The following is an 18,251-nucleotide window of genomic DNA, read 5'->3' as shown; positions in this document are numbered from 1 at the left end:
CTGGAACTAGAATTCTCCAGTGTAAATGCTCAAAAAGATCAATGATAACTCAAATACTTCTGATATAGGTTGATTGTCCATACGTAAAAAAATACTGGCCATGGTTTAAGCAAATGTAAATGCCGACTGTGTCAATATGTACATTGCCTAGTGCAAGGATATCACAAAAGATTTTATTAGGCACAAGGGGAGGGTAGACTATTCACCAATAATTCCGCTTAAAGGACATCTACCATCTAATAAGAAGATGTGTCCCCCATAGCGCTTAATAGCTCTAGGTGGGCTGTGCAGAAATTAAAATATGAGGCTCCCTGAGGCGCTCGGGCGACGTAGCGCTGGCGCCCCAGGTAAGTCCTGTGGAATGATGGTCCTCAGGAACTTCTTATTAGGACACATCTACCATCAGCAAACTGATGGTAGATGTCCTTTAATGTGTCACAGGAAGTTAGATGGAGCGCTATCTCCCCTGGTTACGTACACTATAAGTTCTGTAGATTTGTTCTTAAGTTGAATTTGTATGTAAATCGGAACAGGCACATTTTGTAGGTCTAAATCCAAATTATTTTTTGGACCCTGTGATAATTGGATTTTCAAAATTTTGGGCTGTTAAGAGTACAAGGACTAACAATAAATCTTCATTGCAGACACCTTACAGTTGATCAAATTGGCAGCATCCAAAAAGCTTCACAGTGGGTAGAAAAGTCATTTTTTAACTAGGAAACGTCTACAATGTAGAGAATTGCACCAAATGGGGACAACACCTTTAAAGATCACATGTCTTCGTAGCAATATCAGATTTGCCCTCTAGAATATCAGAGGATTCATGGAGGGCCTCTTATGGTATTAAAGAGTTTCAATAGCAGACAACTCTGTTTAAAAGTAACTTCCAAAGGAGAATATAGGATCTATTTATAATCAGGTTTACTTAAAAAGAATAACTTACTAGCCCTCACTGATTATGTCTTACAGTTTGTCGGTAATGGTAACAATGCAATAAAAAGTAGAAGTGGACTTGTCTGTTGGATGGAGACTTGTCCTACATCGCTGTAGGATGGACCCCAAAACCAATTCCTCTGGTGGACTCATCATTTTCTAACATAGTTCAGTATTGAACATTACAAATACAGATCGCCAGTAGAACGCATAGTAGATGATTAACCCATCACAGATACTCATTGTCAGCAGAAAGATAGCAGTTCTGCCATTGCGTATGATAATTGATTATACTCAGTCTGGCGCAGGGTGGTCACGTCACAGATGAAAATAACATTGTGTCCCAATTTAATCTGCACATTATTTAATTAACAGAGACAGCAGGAAAGGCTATGTGTCCTTTAAATGTCAATGGAAATACATTTATGGAGTGTAAGCAATACAGCCTGGCTGAGGATGGTTACACTATGGATGGTTAGAACAATAAAAAGAGTCTTTCCAAACATGTTCTCTCATAAGTTCCACAGGATGTGAAATTCATTACACAATAGCTCCTGCAGCTAACCTTAGATGTAAGAAACATATATTCTTTCCTTGAAGACCCTGAGCAATGGGGGGGAAAACAAACAACTGTCTTTTAAAAGACCAAGTTATGTGTGATTTCCATGTCACAGATATACAAAAGAGACATCAGAATGGGGTGGAGAGTGTCAGAGGCCAGTATCGTTTTGCAAATGATGGTCACCAAGCAGCACCAAAGAGATGGCCCCATTGTTATCCAGTTATTTGACTCCATCATTCAATTGGCTCTCCAGGACTTATTAGTAATAGTGTTTTCTGAAATAAACATAAGAGACACACAAATTTGTAATAGTTTGTGTATTTTGTATCTTCTCCCTAAACTTTGTGGCCACAGCTACATAACTTGCTGATTATGTTCCTTGTAATATTGTTAACACAGAGTTTACAAACCAACGTCCTTCAACTAATCCTGAAAGGAGTCTTCCCGGAATACTATTGATGGCCAAATGATGCCTGTATTACTGAATCCTATGTAGGTGTAAAGTATGTTGTTAGCATATATCAGAGTCAGGCATAAAGAGTAGGACTCACTAGAGGCAAAGAGATTTTAATCCAGGGAATGGTTTGTTTGATTCAAAGGGCTGGAAAAACAAATCAATGTAGCAATCAGTGTGAATAAACCTTCAACCCCAAGACACAGGAAATCAATGAGGTTTTAGCATCCTTTTCCCAAGATATACTCATTGTACAAAGGAGAATCTGCTAAAAGGGGGATAGGCTGATTCTCATTATCAATATGGAACCTTAACACATAACTGCTTCTAGAAAACTGCCACTAGCCTCCAGCTGCCTCCTCTGAATATGCTGATGTTAGTTCTCATTACATCCAGGAAAAAAAGATGATATGGCAAGTGTGTATTGGGTGGAATTTAAAGGAATATCTATCCAATAGCAACTGAAGATTATTTCTAAGACTTTAATACTGAGGACCAATTATTAGCATAGGTCACCATTATTAACACCTGGCACACACATCTATCAACAAGTAAAGTGGCTGTAGCTTCTGGGGAAAGCAGTTGAACCTCTTTATTTTATTGTCAGGATCAGTGGTAGTGGATCCTCTGAACCACCGCGGACAATGACGTAAGCTGATACCTGGGACCGGAGTCTAAATGGCACCCAGTTTTCACCAGAGCCCACCTCAGAGCGGGTTGGACTTGCTGCGGCATGGTACCACCAGGTCGTTCCACAGGTGCGACTTTGTCCGCGGTGGCAGCCAATGCGAAGTACAGAGTTGTAAGGCAAAATAGTAGTCGGGGACAGGCAGGAGGTTGAGACAGGCAGCACAGTAGTGAGATCAGGAACGGATTCGAGGTCACAACAGGAAATCAGGATAATTGCACAGGGCATCAGGAAAGCTTTCTCTAAGGCTATGAGGCACAAAGGTCCGGCAAGGTTTGTGGGCAAAGGCTGGGTTAAATAGAATTCCGTATAAGGGCAGCGCCAATTAACGGCACGCTGACCCTTTAAATCCTGTGAAGCCGGCGCGCGAGCGCCCTAGGACACGGGGCGCACACGCAGGGCCGAGGACCTGGAAGCTGGAGCGTGGATGGGTAAGTTAATGCGCCGCGGAGTGGGGGCACACGGGGAGCACGGGTGAGTCCACGACCGAGACATGGGTCACGGGACCACCCATGACGTTTATAATATACACAGTGAAGTAGCTTTCCCTGGTATTACAATCCAATTAACTGGAATAGGAATAAGCTACAACAGGGCCATGGGACTTATGTATGCAATGTCAAAGATGATGACTTATTCTAAGGATGGAGAATTACATCTTTTTTGGTTCCATAGGAATACAAGTGTAACATTTCAGCTCAGCAGCCTCTCTCAAGTGCATGCACCATCTAATGCATTTAATGGATCTAGCAATTTTGCAGAAGGGTGCTGTTGACTTGTGGAGAAAGCCCAATTCAAGGAATAACAAAGTGTTGCAAAATCTTCTATTCAAAGTTTTTCCTTGGAAATTCCAGTACGGTTTTAAAAATAGAATGCGTTTTACTGAAGACAGGTGAACTATTTAAATGACTTGTATGAGATTACAAAAACAAGAGACTGTGGACTATATTTATTATTATGCTCCTGTCAATCACATAAATAGCTGCGCCTGATGCATCCATGTACTTACCAATAAATAAATTCACAAAAAATTAATGCAACTGGAAACATGGTTAGTTCTGTCAGCTTCTCCAATTCACCAACTACACATTTGGGACAATAGTCTCTATTATACAGCATTGCACTCTAATATGGTGTAACCATTTCTAGATGCACCATATTCTGCTAGGGACTGGACTATTAAGGTGACAACAGCACACCATTTAACTTCGATCTTCTGTGACTCAACACTCTTACGCCACCTATGTCACTGTCTCCTTTGTAGCATTGCCTGCTTAATAATTTAATCTGATTGTATGGCAGCCATCTGCTCCCCATGCATGTAGGATGTCTTCTGTCACCAGTGCTCCAGAGGAGTTTCATCAACAATAACTACCTATCTGGTAGAGTAAAAGACGTGCTACTACATTGTGGCCTCACAAATACACTTACGGTATATAGGAATAAGTATATGTGAATTTACAGTATGTGCAGAAGCAGCACTGTCCATGGATTAATACTATGGCTAAATACCCGACCAACATCTGCTCCCTCTGGCATGTCAGATGGTTTGTTGTGCTGTGTCAGCATATAAAGAACAAGATTCAACAAGTACACAGCAATACAGTTATTAGTATTTATTTTGATAATTGTATTTATAATTGGTACATATGATATAGATGCATGTATTAAAACAGAGGACCTGTAAAGGTTCCCACGTGTAGAACAATTGGATGTTTGGCTAAGTGGGCTCAGAACAAGGGCACACAGTAGATGACAGTTCTGAAAAAGTAGATAAAAGAAATCTATAGGATATATTGTGAGGACTGGAGACTACATATATGAAGATATGAAAAGATTATGTCAGAGATGTGGGAACATGTTATGGACAGGCTTGTTAAAGGTTGCTACCTTTAAACCACTCTGCTCATCACTAATTTTCTGCCTCTTCGATCTGTCATTCCCTTATCTCACCACTTATTCCTCTTAGAATTCAATTAATATTAAAGGAAATCTTCCATCAAAATCAAGCATGATAAACCAAGGAGACTTACTCATAGATCCAGGCAGCATGACTGTGGAAATCCTCTTATATTGGTTTTCCATGGCCCCTACCTTCTAAAGAAAACATTATAAATTATGCTAATGAGACAGAAGGGCCCTGGAGGGGTTAAAAGAGCACCTCCGCTCTTGCTTCAAAGGCTGTTACACCGTCTCATTCTCTGCTTTTACTTCATCAGCACTATTTCCCTCCATCTGTCTGCTGTATTCTCACTGCAGAAAGAAGCAGAAAAGGAGTGATGAGGAAAGTGGATTAACAGTAGTAGCCTTAGGGTGTATTCACCCCTCTCCATAGAAAATAGAGCATACTCTATCTTTTTTTTGCGGCAATGGCACAGTACAGTGAGCACTCAATGGGGCACATTTATTTAGCTGTCCGAGTCGCGATCCCCGATCCGGACTCTCGGACGATGATGCACTGTACCTTGTAGATCCAGCGCCCGATATCCTGTATGTGTCGCTTCCCAGCTCAGGTCTGCCGGAGTTCACCTTCTTTTTCCCGGTGCATGTAAGTGCTTGGCTTGCGACACAAATTTGCGCGATTGTGACATAATACGATCGTGTGCGACACAATCCCCCGCATGATCCCCGAAAAGAGCCCAAAGCCCAAAGAAAATGCGGCCGGGGGACCCTTACTAAATAAGCCCCAATGTACCAAGCCTGGATATACACAGGCCGGATATAAGTCCCCCATACGCTCATGTAAATATACCTTTAAGCTACATTCACACTGCCGCATGGGGTACGTATATACGGCCGACGTATATACGGCTGATATATGTCCCCCAAAGACGGCAATGTCCTATCTTTTCACGGCATACAGGGCCATATGCCCCGTATCTATATCCTTATGGAGAGGGGCGGGGGTGAGCAGTGCTACGGTATGGCGGGCAACGGCTGTGTGAATCCGGCTGTGTTAATGTGTAACTAAACATTTAACAAAATCCATACATCTAAAGTGCAGATGAAAATAGTCAACTTTATAATCTACTTTATTGAACACATTTTTTCCCTCCTTCTCTTACTGTATTTACTAAAGTGCTCAGATGACAGGTCATGAAGAAACTGATAAAGTGTCTAATAACAAAATTTTTTACAGACAGTAAATGGATAGAATTATCAACTTACAGATCTGACTCATCAAAGAAAATATTCTCCAGGTTTTTGGAGTGGGTAAATTTTAGCTTCCTCTCCATAGCTATCTGTTGTATATAGACTTTGAGAAGGCTTTCAGAAATACTGCTCACTAAAGGAAAAGAAAGGTGCAGAAAATAGACAAAATTAAAGTATACTGCTAAGTTTACTATTATCATCCCCACTTTTTCTTTTTGAATAAAAGTAATTTCTTCAAAGGATGGTTTATACTTCAGATGCAGATGAGTATCCTTAAGGAAACATTTGGTCTGTGCCCACTGCTTTTCATAGCATTGTGTAACTGAATTAATTATTCTGTGTGGTTACATGACACTTAGGACCATTCACCTTATGTTTAGGGAAAGCTACATCAGCATCAGCTACAACATTGCCCCACCAAAACACACTAACCTGTTATATTCAATATTTCGTGCGCTGAAGCTTCACAAATTTTTTCAAAGATTTGGTTTTGGGGCATTTGGTCTAAACTGATGTTTCTTGAATTATTTAGGAAATTTAACCACTCTGGTCCTCTAAAACATATTAAAAAACCAAAACTATGATATTTAGTTTCGTTCACTTTCTACAAATTCTTTTTTTTTTTTTAGAAACCTAACACTAACCCCTACAATAACCCTAATGAAAATATTGAACTTCACAAGTTTTAAAAAAAACAAATCTGTGTTTTAAAGGAATTTACAGGGCAATTGAACAGCACCAGTGAGTCCAAAGAAAGTAGAAAATACGCTATTTGGATTCGATTTGGTGTCAAAAAATCTGCAGTGTTCGTAGTATAAAAGCAGAAGGAATAAGTCTACCTGCTGCACAAACCTATAATTTAACAATAATTACAATGTATTCATAATTATGAATGATTTATAAATAATTCTAAAATATATGAGCCTTGAAGACTCACAATAAAGGAATACATGAGTATAATGTTCCTGTTGCCTGAAATTCTCTGCACAAAGCCATAGATCGGATGTCAGGAAAAATATCAAGTAACATCATTTACTGCTTATTCTCTGCCCAGAAAATGCACTTACAGACAATCCAGTTTGCTCAGCGACTGTATGGTAAAGAATATATGTGTTCCTACATATACATATATTTTTATTGTATAATTACAACTTTTATTTTTGTACTTTACAATAAATTCCAGTATACATTTGTGATTCTAACTACAGCTTATCATTGGAGACTAGATGTAGAATCACAGTGCAAGAGATGAGAGGTGGAACTCTGCCACCTAGAGGACATTGACCTCAAAACATATTTTATAAAAAAAAGTATGTGTTGACTTTCTAGCCTACAGTTCATAAAGAAGGAGTCTGAGAAAATATAATATGTTAATTTCAAGGAAAATCTGCAGTAAATCTTTGCCAAATTTAGTATATATATAGAAGAATATACATGGAAATATTTCTGCTCTTGGTGAACAGTATATTCTTCTTTTTGATATTATTCTTTTGCACAAGCCTCCTTTTTCCCATTTCTGAAAATGGGACTTGTGACTTGTGCTGAACATACTGGTTACTAGACACGTTTTGCCCAACAACAACACTTAAAAGACTGTTTCCTAGGTACCATTGTCACACATGGATTGGCCACATAATCATTTATCTCAGTATTAATTAGAATTTTCTAACAAGAAATATAGGTGCAAAGTGTGGGTATCCCTTGGGTTCCATTCACATCTTGTTTTATTACTACATTGTAAGTATACTTCTGCATGTATAACTAGGATACATCTCACATAGGCCACTATGGCTTCCATTAAATAGATACCTTTGTTTACAGCGGTTAACCGAATGGAACAACATACCCCTACTCCATCATGTGTGTCTAGCTGTATGCACATGTTTACTGACCAGACAAAGGGTACTTTTTTGGCCTTGTCAGGCAGTAGAAGTCTATGGACACATTTAGTGTTTAAGTTGGAAATAACCCTGGCAAAACCGCTTATGGTGTAGCCTAAATAAACATGCAGGTATTTGGGGTTAATGCCCCAATACATATTAACTAGTGAACAAGTCCTGATGAAAATTACAGAATCTATGTGCAATTTTTACAATATGCAAAGTGTTGTCTGTTTGCTAGTCTGACTGTGAGCATCATCGGTGTGAAATCATGCAATAATCAATTTTCCACTGTAATTCCAAATTAGAATAAATGTTCATTAGACCATCAGACACAATACCAGTTAGAAGTGCTAGCTCACATACTTTATAATTGTAATGAAATAATTATTAACACTGGAGTCAATTCAATTGTTGTACATTAATAGGAAGATATCAAAAGATAGAGGCCCAGATTTACTAAAGTCCCTGTGCCAGTTTTCTGTCGGCTTTGCATGTTCTTTTGCTGCTTGCACATGTATTTAAGAATTGTCCGAGACACAAATGTGTCACACACCACACATAGTCACAGCTGCACTATACCCGACGCAACATAAAATTCTACACATAAAGAGGCGTTCGGACTGTGCATCACATTTATCATGCAGGGTCCTAAAGAATTGTGTTGCACGTCCTATGTTAAAGGCGCACCAAAAAAAACTGTTGGTGCTATCTGTTGGAGCAATGTAGGGTGCGTCAGATTCATGAAGAACGTGCACCACAATCCATAATTCTGGCGTGCCCTGCACTGTTTTAGATAAATGTGGGCCAGAAAGTTTCACATTATACCCTGTGTCAGATGCACCAAAAGCTAAAATTGCTACATAACAAAAATAAAAGAACATAAACTATATTTACAGGTCATTGGGAGATTGGGAAATGGAAAAGTGGCAGTGGAAAAAAATGGCAAAAAGGCTTTATGGGTTGTATTTGGGTACACAGCATTGGTAGACAGGGTCAGTAAACCATAAACTGGTGAGGGTAAAAACAGAATCTTACTCAAAATGACAATATGAATACCGGAAGCCATGAAGTCCATTTAGCTACTGCAGAGTGCCAATGTAATTATTTCATATTCTATTATATATTAAATTATATATTATATTGTCTCAGAAATGCCTCTCCAGCTCCTGAGTATTGAGAACTATGATGTAGTCTCTGTGGAACCAGTGCTGATTCTTACTCATTTGTTCTTCACTTCTGTTAGTTCTGATCAAAGGTGCACTGATATCAATATATAAAGGGGTGAACACATTGGGGGTCATTTACTAAGGGCACGATTTGCGCCGATTTTCCGCATGCACGCGACGGAAATCGGGGGGCGTGGCCAAATGAAAACCCGACGGATTCAGAAAAAAACCGCCGCATTAAAAAAAAAAAGTGTTGCGGGACTCGGGCCTCGGGGAACTTCAGCGCAGCAGCGCCACCTGGTGGACGCCGGAGGAACTACCTTAGTGAATCCCGGCCGGACCCGAATCCACCGCAGAGAACACGCCGCTGAATCGCGAATGGACCGGGTAAAACTGCCCCACTAGGTCACTAGTGGTCTATTGAATACCACTAGTGGCAATACCACCAGATCCCATGACAACCAGCCCACCTCATTTTTTCTTGTAAGGTTAATGGCTAATCTGCTCCTGATTTTTTTTTTTTTTTTTTAAAAAGCAGAGATTTTTTCTGTTCTTGTACCCCCAATATAAAGATCTTATCTGCTTTTACGGTAAAAAGTAGATTGGCTGTAGTAGTCAGAAACTATACAGCAAAGCTGCTAGAGCGGAATGGGAGAAAGCTGGTAAGCACAAACTTTACTATTCATTTTACTTCCCTCCAGTTTTTTTTTTTAAAGAAAGTAGACCATCAGAAAATGTTTAGGTGCTCTAATAACCTGACTCCGATTATTTGGATAACCCATATTAGAAACACATGGCTACTTTCTACCCAAAGAGATAGTGCCATACCTTTCCACAGGTTGCATGTGATATTGCAACTGCTCTATCTGAACAAAGCTTCACACAATCAGTGGGCAGGCGAGTCACAGGAAGAGGGGAAAACCCTCTCTCCTCTAATCCTGCTGCAATGTACAGTAGAAGAATAGTGAATGAGACTTTAACAAACATATAGATCATTTCCAAGAAAGCAGTAGTTTCTACAATGAGTGCAGAGGAATGTGCTGATGGGCCATTGGCTGGGTTAATTTGTACCCCCTTACAGCTGAGTTCTTTGAAATAGAGTATAAATGGGCCGTTCATATGCATGGATCTCCCTATTCATATGTTAATATCAGCCAGTCTACTCTCTTGAAGGGATGTAAGGTGCACATGCACAGAATACAGAAGCAAAGAATCACTTGTCAGTTCCTACACATTCAGAGTGTTGAGGGTAAGGCTATTGTCTTCAAGTCAGGGGGAATGATTTAAGTGAATGGGAAAGCCACCTTCCATGTATCCTGATAATACATTCTTTCACGCTGTGAAGAGGGAATTTACGTCTTTTATAGTTTACAAGTCAAAAGTATGGTGCTGTAACTGCAGCATTCACTTTAAGAGGTCAATCATGCACCGATATAGTGTACAGCTCTCCCAGAGATTACATAATTGGCAGCATTATGTAATGATTTCTTCTGCTCTGCCAATACATATCAATTATTTAGTATTCATGGTACTTATACATTAAAAATTGTTAATCCACCAAAAATCATCACATTCATCCCATAATAATGAGGGTCTGTTAACCTCTCCATGCGTATAGGAATTCAAAGAAATATCAATTCAGATTATTGTGGTTCAGAATTCCAGAAAAAAAAAACAGGGGAGACTTTTTAGGTCCCATGCAGCCGTCATCCTTTATCAAGTTCATCTTTTATAATATTCTGCTCTCATAACGGGCATTAAAAATGACTAGACTTTATGCTTTATGCATAAATTATTGTACTTTATATACTCATTAGATGGGTTCATGTTTCATTGGTCTGAGACTGGGTTCATATCCTGTTTTCGGCACATGTTTAGCCTTTATGCCAAGGAAGCCCCCGACGTACATGCTTAGAAAGTCCATAAACTTACACTGGCATCATTGTACCTTCGTAAAATGATCCCTACTTCCAGCTGGAGAGCACAACATACCGTTCAGTGCAGGCCATAAAAGCCTATGAGGGACAGATGATACTTTATTGCATCTATCCCAGTTCTCCACTGAGCATACACTTTGAGCTTTCGGGTTATGTCACTCGAGAGACACCCCTGCAGGGAGGAGAAGCTGAACTGGAGGATGAATCCGTCTGTATGAACATACAGTGGGATACGTGGTAGCCCTCTGTTGTAAGGATACATTGTAAAACCTCCCAAAGCTTCCTCACAATAGAGATCTAAAAATGCAATCTGAACCTAGTCTAAAAGACAATATGACTTTGTTCTTTATAGGACCCAATAAAATTACATTTTCTGAACTATATTCAAAAAAATTAAATATGTATTGTGATTGGTTACAACAGGACCACTTATTCTACAAGATTTTCTACACAAACCTTATTGTGTTGTACTATGATCAATGTTGTTGTCTTCAATTCCCTATCCGAGTTAACTTGCATTTCTCGCCCCAGTAATTTTAGATTAAAGAAGCACGATTAACTTCTTAGTGAAGCTATAACAAATACACTGAACTGTTCTCATGCACTGGAACGCCAGTCACAGGTCTTGTTTCTTTCAATTATGATAATTTATTGACCCTAATTTTCCAGGATAAACATGCAGTTATGCGTGTGAATGGTCCTCTAGTGACCACTGTAAGGGACACCATACTCATTCATGGATAACACATTTTCACAGACATACAGTATTCATGAGTGGACTTACAAAGTTAAACATTTTATGGGCTGACAACAGAAAATTTGTTCTGCCAGAACATTCTATGCTCAACTTGCTGGATTCACCAAGAGCAATTGTTTAAAGCTTAACATAGCATAGAAAGTAAAAATTCCAGAGTGACTACACATAACCCTAAAACCATCCCCATGTTACATTTAGAGTGATCAAGAAATATGCAATATGACAGGTTTGGGGATATTCTCATGTGCACTTTTGTGATATTAAGAAAATATTATAATTATTTATTATAATTATGTATGAATTTTTATTCAAGTTACCCATATAATCATATATGTGTAACAACTACAAACACAACTACGTAGTAGGTAGGCCGAACACTTTAGAGAGCTGCTAGCCATCCAGCTATCCTTTAAACAGCCCCTCCCCATACACTTACATAAAGGAATGTGTGTTGCGAATTGGAAGTGGAGAAAAAGCCTTTGCCGGGCACTTCTGGTGTTGCCTTACCTCCTCTGATAAAATAATTATCAAGCATGCTGAAATCTACCACTCTGATCCTTCATTCCCCTGGCAATGGCACCAGGGAAGAGTCATTGGGCCATCCTATGCAATAGAAACTCGTCCTGCAGACCTGTTGAGTTTGGCTGTCATTAAAAGGGTTCTCCAGTGACATACAAATTAGCCCCTATCCACAGGATAGGGTCTATCTTGCTGACCAGTGGGGGTCTCCCGAGAACGTTGTACTCCAAGATAAAGAGAGCGGCTGGTCGCACATGCCCTGGCTGCTCCATTTATCTCTATGGTGCTGACGGAGATAGCTGAGCACTGTACAATCTCCGTCAGTGCCATAGAGATTAATACAGGCAGTCCCCAGGTTACATACAAGATAGGGTTCATAGGTTTGTTCTTAAGTTGAATTTGTATGTAAGTCGAAACTGTATATTTTATAATTGTCGTTCCAGACAAAAAAAAATTTTGCCCCAGTGACAGTGAGTTTTTTTTTTTACAGTTTTTTTGCTGTAATTGGACCAAGGATTATTAATAAAGCTCCATCATAGACATGTGCATGCGCGACCGGCTGCTCTCTTCATCTTGGGGTATGGCAGGTGGTACAACGGACCCTCATTCTTATGATACGTGGGGGTCCCATCACTAAGACCCCCACCGATCAGCACCCTATACATCTCAATGAAGTTGTTTCCTGTGAACAGTTGGGCTGTAATTTTGTATCGTTATTTTTAAATTTTTAGCAAATTATGATAAAGTCTACATACAAAGCTCTTATGTTTTTCAACATTTCTCGCAGTTCTTTTTTTTTTTTTTTAATTGTAGGCTAGGACTATAGCCATAAACTTCTTTAAAGGATTTGAAATGTGACTTGTGACTGGAAATTAAAATGATAAGTACCTACATGCAAAGTGTCTATAACAACAATTAGCTGGCCGATGATAGAGTAACGTGTGGGAACATTAGTAGTTACAAATTGTGTATGAGTTTTTTTCTCCACATTTGTCCCTTGCATTATGATATCTATAAATGTTTTTAGATGTCTACATACACATATTACTGGGCAGTGTTTTTTTAGAACCAGTAGATCCTGGTTCTTTATGAGAAGGGCTATTGCATTTGTGCAACATGTTTGCACTACCTCTGATTAAACAGGTTTCTATTACATGTATGCCCAATGCTGACAATGGGCCCATTGACTTATACTGTGCACACAATCAACAGAAAATGTAGTGAATATTGAAATGGCTTACCATTACCCAATTACAAAAAGGGCTTGTTGAGAAAGGCCCGGAAGCTCTGCTGCTTTGTCCTGAAAATGAAGGTATAGAAACTACACTGGTCTAGCCAGTTTTTGTTGAGTAATACTGTCATTGGAGGAACTTGAGACTTTTTATGTAAATTGTATAGATACCTACTGTCTATTCTTCAACAATCTAGTAAATGTATTAAAGGGGTTCTCAGGAGGTGGAAAAACATGGCTGCAGTCTTCCAAAAACAGCACCACACCCGACCATGGTTACTGCCAGTACTGCAGCTCAGCTGTATAAAAATGAATGGAGCTTAGTTGCAATACCACACACAACCCATGGTCAGGTGAGGCGCTGTTTTTGGAAGACTGCAGCCATGTTTTTCCACCTCCTGAGAACCCCTTTAAATGTAAACTAATACAAAATGTTAACTAAAACCACAAAAACCTAAAATAAAACAAGTAGGGGGAGATTTATCATCAGGCAGAATTTTTGCGCAGTTGTCTATGTGTTAGACTGGCAGGTTTCCAACAGTTGGATTTATAGTGCGGTGTAACATTTGCAGTGTTACATGCCTTCTTATGTGAGCTGTGTGTGCTCTATGCGAATAGACTGCACCAGTCTCACGTATGTCTAACATCTGCTCAATTTCTGCCTTTTTGCGATGTTTTTGCACAGGAAATTCTCAGATACCTCAAACATAAAATTGAGCAAAAACTTTAAAATTGAGCAAGTTTGAGATAAATCTCCCCCCTGTAGTAGCAATGGACCCACATACACCACCTCCTATGTGGTGTAGTTCTGCTTTCTTTTGAAAATTCTCAGTTGATAAATGTGGTGTTGCACGGTGTTGAACATTCTGTGGTGTATTTTTTTCGCCATTGCGTGACTTTAGAGTTGCGTTTTTTCTCATTAAAAAAACCTGCAAAAACAATGTTTGCGCAAAAATTTGTGATAATTATACACCAAGAAGCTACATAGAACTATTGATAAATCTCCCCCATAATATTTGATAAGAATATACAATGAAATTTACTGCAGACAAGTGTCGTGATATGCTAAGGACTAAGTCTGGATTTAACTCAAAGTAATACCATTCTATCAATCTGGTCAAAGTCTTACATATGATCATTACCATTTTTGCTGTCAAGCATTTCACATTAAGAGAAACTAGAGCAGCCATGGGTACAGCTATATGCCTTGAATATAGAGGCATGAGGGGAATATTTAATTCATCAAATTTGTACCATATAGCATCATATTAAAAAACTTTTCAAATTCTTGTAGGGTAGAATATACTGTACCTGTTATTTGGCACTGTAAAGAGGTAACATAGAGCAGCATGTGAAGTGCCAAAGGCTACAATAGCTAATGCAATAGCTAATAAATTGGTCCATGTGCTATAAGCTTTATAATTATCTGTCAATATAAAAGGAGACTACAACTATTACCTATAGATCTTTCATGTATATTTATATATAATCTTTATGTTCTGATTGGCAAAATCCATAAAGCACATTGAGTATATTGATGCTAAAAGATGTCAATGATATTAAGCATAAAGCAAAGGCCACAAAGAAAGCTGTTTCTGGCCAGGAGTGGGGGTAGGGAGGAGCCCTACATTCTTTGTGGATCAATGAACTGTCAATGATCTGTCGACAAATAACCATTTCCCATTATATATGTTCATGACTGCGTCTGAGACTTTATGGCAAAAACAATTGCTGTAAAAATATTCATTTTAATCTACAGTGTATTTGATCAGACATTTTTTAACTTGTGCTTACACTCTGTATTTAGCCTTCCAAATACATTCTTCATATTTCTACATAAAAACTATGGAATATTAGGTAACGGTGTACAAGCTTTTCATTTCTTTTACTTAACACTGAAATAAATGACAATGAAGGTCCAAACATTTTGGTTTTCTTTGACCCGCAAAAAGTTATCTTATAGGTATTTGAAAGAACAATGTTTTATTCTTCATATAGTCTCTTCTACCATTAGACCTGTCAATTGAATCATCCAACACTGGGGTCTCCAGAGGCAATTAATGATAGGAAGCAGCTGGGAAGATGAAAGATAGGCCAATGCATTGAAATTTGGTGTAATGAGCTCACAAGGAATATTTTTTTTTAATGAGATGATCTTGTAATTGGGACAAATAAATGATCCCTGCTAATTCAACTATATAATACTATGTACAAAATTAATACAATGCATAACATTGCCTCATAAAGCCCAAATCAGCTAATATTTAAATAAAGGGAACTGACCATGAAAGGGTGTATGGTTTCAAAATTCTGAGAATTTATTCTATTGGTCAGAAAATTGATCAGACCTGCCTAAAAATGGTCATATCCTCTGTCAGTCCTAGGAAAATTCCTGAATATATGTAACATTAGCATCAGGGCTGATATAAAAAAAAGTCCATAGATTTTCCTATCTACCTAGTGTCGTTAATGGAGATATGTCAAGAGCCATTGTACCCTTTTTCATGCCAATGCTGCATCGGGCTCACCTTGTTAACCAGGTGAAATATTAGGGGATGTCGAAACAAAGTTTTGGAAACAAAGAGAAAGTAGGTGCAATTGGTAGACCTACAAGTTAGAGCAGAAGGGCAATAGCAGGGGTGAAGATGCTGGTGGAAGGTTGTATTTAAGTAAAACTGGAATATGAACCAGAAAGAACTTTATGTCAAAACAGTCCCAAGCTCTTCTTGCCTTGGCCATTATTTTTGTGTCTGGTGCCACCAGCCCAGCAGGTTACTGCATGAAGCTTTCTATCCTACAAACAGGTTCTTCTCATGCTTTCCTGAGCATCAACTGTAGAGCAGCAGGATGTATATTAGAGAGCAGTGCACATAAAGAGGGCACCTTACAGCCAGCTGAGCACATTCATTCCCCCTCCTCCTCCTCATCTCAGCTGTGAACATATATTGTGGTACTCAATGAGCCAGGGAGTTACACTGCATCTTATTCAGTAGAAAATACTGCAATGTAATTTTTGTTATCCCTACATTCAAAGCTATTAATATTGTAGACACAGTTGCTCACGTATAATATATATATATATATGTGTGTGTGTGTGTTTGTCCAATATGTATGTATATCCTAGTTTATTCACTAAACAAACAAGATATAAAATGCTATCTATTAGTCATTGATATATAATTTTAAACGACCCTGTATTCCTCTAAATTTGTTTTGCTAATCTAAAAGAATTATAGAATAAGCAAGGAAAAATTCTATACTATTGCAACTTTAATGCGACATTTACAGGCCCTATATCCATTGCATACCGATCAGCATTCCATAAAGTCATTAGATTAAGATCTTACTTGTCCAGAACTCATTTTCCTCTTCGCTGTACAACTTTTTCCTTCCTTGCTTCTTGGTGGCAGAATTTCCCATTTTGAAAGAGTAGAGTGGAATGAGTTCCTGTTCTTCTTCATCGCAATAGGCCTGCCACTTCACTCTGTGTAGGCAGCCCACCATCGGGTCTGCAGGCAAGCAATGAATGTATGCAATCATTCTGAAATGTTCCTAGGATGGCCTAGTATTCCCAGTGGGAGGCCTGGAGCAGGAGTGGCTGGCCTTCTCCTTTTTTTATGCTCACAAATCCATGGACAAAAGGAGCAGTGCAGCTCCAGAGATCATAGATACCAAGAAGAATTTGTGTTCTTCAGCATTTTCTGCATTCTAATTTGCTTTGTTGAAGATTTCCAGAAACTGTCAAATCATAGAGATAACTAATATTCTCTGTAAATCAAAAGAACTGCTTGCGAAACCTGTATATTTTCTCACAAATGAAAATGTACATCGAAATCTACAGATCTTCTGCATGGATATCACAGCAGCAGAAAGGAGCTATGGGTCTGTAAAAGTCTTTAATTCTTTAGAAGAAAGGTTTGTCATCTTGGACAATTCTCATGCATCTCTTAAGCCTAATCTTAGATTATGCTACCGTGTTCCTAATGCTTATTAGTAAGGCCATGACCACAGATGGTATTACCAGAGAAGATTATGTACATGTATATAACCAACGCAAGTGTGATTTATAAGTCTTTCGTGTTTGTTACTTTATAAAAATCCTTTGTTAGATGAAGTCAACATAAAACAATAAAACTTTATTTGTAATGTGTCTTATAATAACATCATTACAAACAGATTACTAGATCTTTATACTGTTATTTTTATGTATTCTATTTTACTTCTTGAAACATTACTAAAAAGAGATTTGCAAAAGAAAAAACATCTCTGTGCTGTCCATTTGAGTAGTATTGTAGTGTAGTATTTGTACATTGTAATTGAGTCTAATCAAATCTGTCTATCTATTGTTTATTTATCTAAAAACAGCAACACAAAGATTACAGTAAAGATCCTAGGAATAGATCACAGCTTATCAAGCTTAAGTATTTGTAACAAGGATTCCGGCCACGTGGAGCCAACAGATGACACTACACCTGCAGTAAATCTTTGTGGATGATCCTACGAACAAGGCTTTCTTTGTAAAATGATAAAACAATCAAACCTGTGTAAAGTGCTCTTCTAGCTTGTCAGTATATGTGATAATTGGCTTAGTCAAGCAATCCTCTTACATAAGGGTAATTACCATATGTCGAGAATAATTATAATCATGTCACTGGTTACTAAGGAAACTTGCTGTATTCACAACCTATTGTAAAATTATTCACAACTGTGACACCTTTCCCTGTAGTACATTTTTATAGTTTCTACTTTTTATATAAAAGTGTATCCAACGTATTAACAAACTTTGCAGGATTGCATGAGGAATAACACTATTACTGGTCTTTATGTGATTTGTAATCGTCATATTCCAACAGCTCTTCTCCTTTGTCTGGGAGTTTGCTGTGCACTTTTAACTGCTGGGAGGAGACTTTGCTTCCGTTACTCACTGTTCCCCCTCCCTTCTCAATTGAACTTCTGATTAGTGACAGA

General features: G+C 38.5%; 1 protein-coding gene across 13 annotated transcripts in view; it reads right to left on the bottom strand.

Moving 5' to 3' along the window:
• Positions 1-18,251, bottom strand: part of NHSL1 (NHS like 1) — a 140,314-nt gene that overhangs the window by 34,755 nt on the left and 87,308 nt on the right. The window contains exon 1 of one of the 13 annotated variants that reach the window (XM_072141396.1): positions 16,631-17,177. The exons of 10 other annotated variants lie outside the window; for them this stretch is intronic. In XM_072141396.1, coding sequence (XP_071997497.1) covers positions 16,631-16,823 — 193 coding nt within the window. In that variant the 5' untranslated portion in view covers positions 16,824-17,177. Of the gene's footprint in view, positions 1-4,670; positions 4,738-5,805; positions 5,834-16,630; positions 17,178-18,251 lie in introns of those variants that run through there. 2 more of the 13 variants (XM_072141404.1, XM_072141402.1) reach the window with 2 other exon arrangements.

The sequence above is a fragment of the Engystomops pustulosus genome, chromosome 3 (genome assembly GCF_040894005.1).
Source record: "Engystomops pustulosus chromosome 3, aEngPut4.maternal, whole genome shotgun sequence".
NCBI classification, from domain to species: Eukaryota; Metazoa; Chordata; class Amphibia; order Anura; family Leptodactylidae; genus Engystomops; species Engystomops pustulosus.
This window is presented reverse-complemented; position numbering and strand designations above follow the sequence as displayed.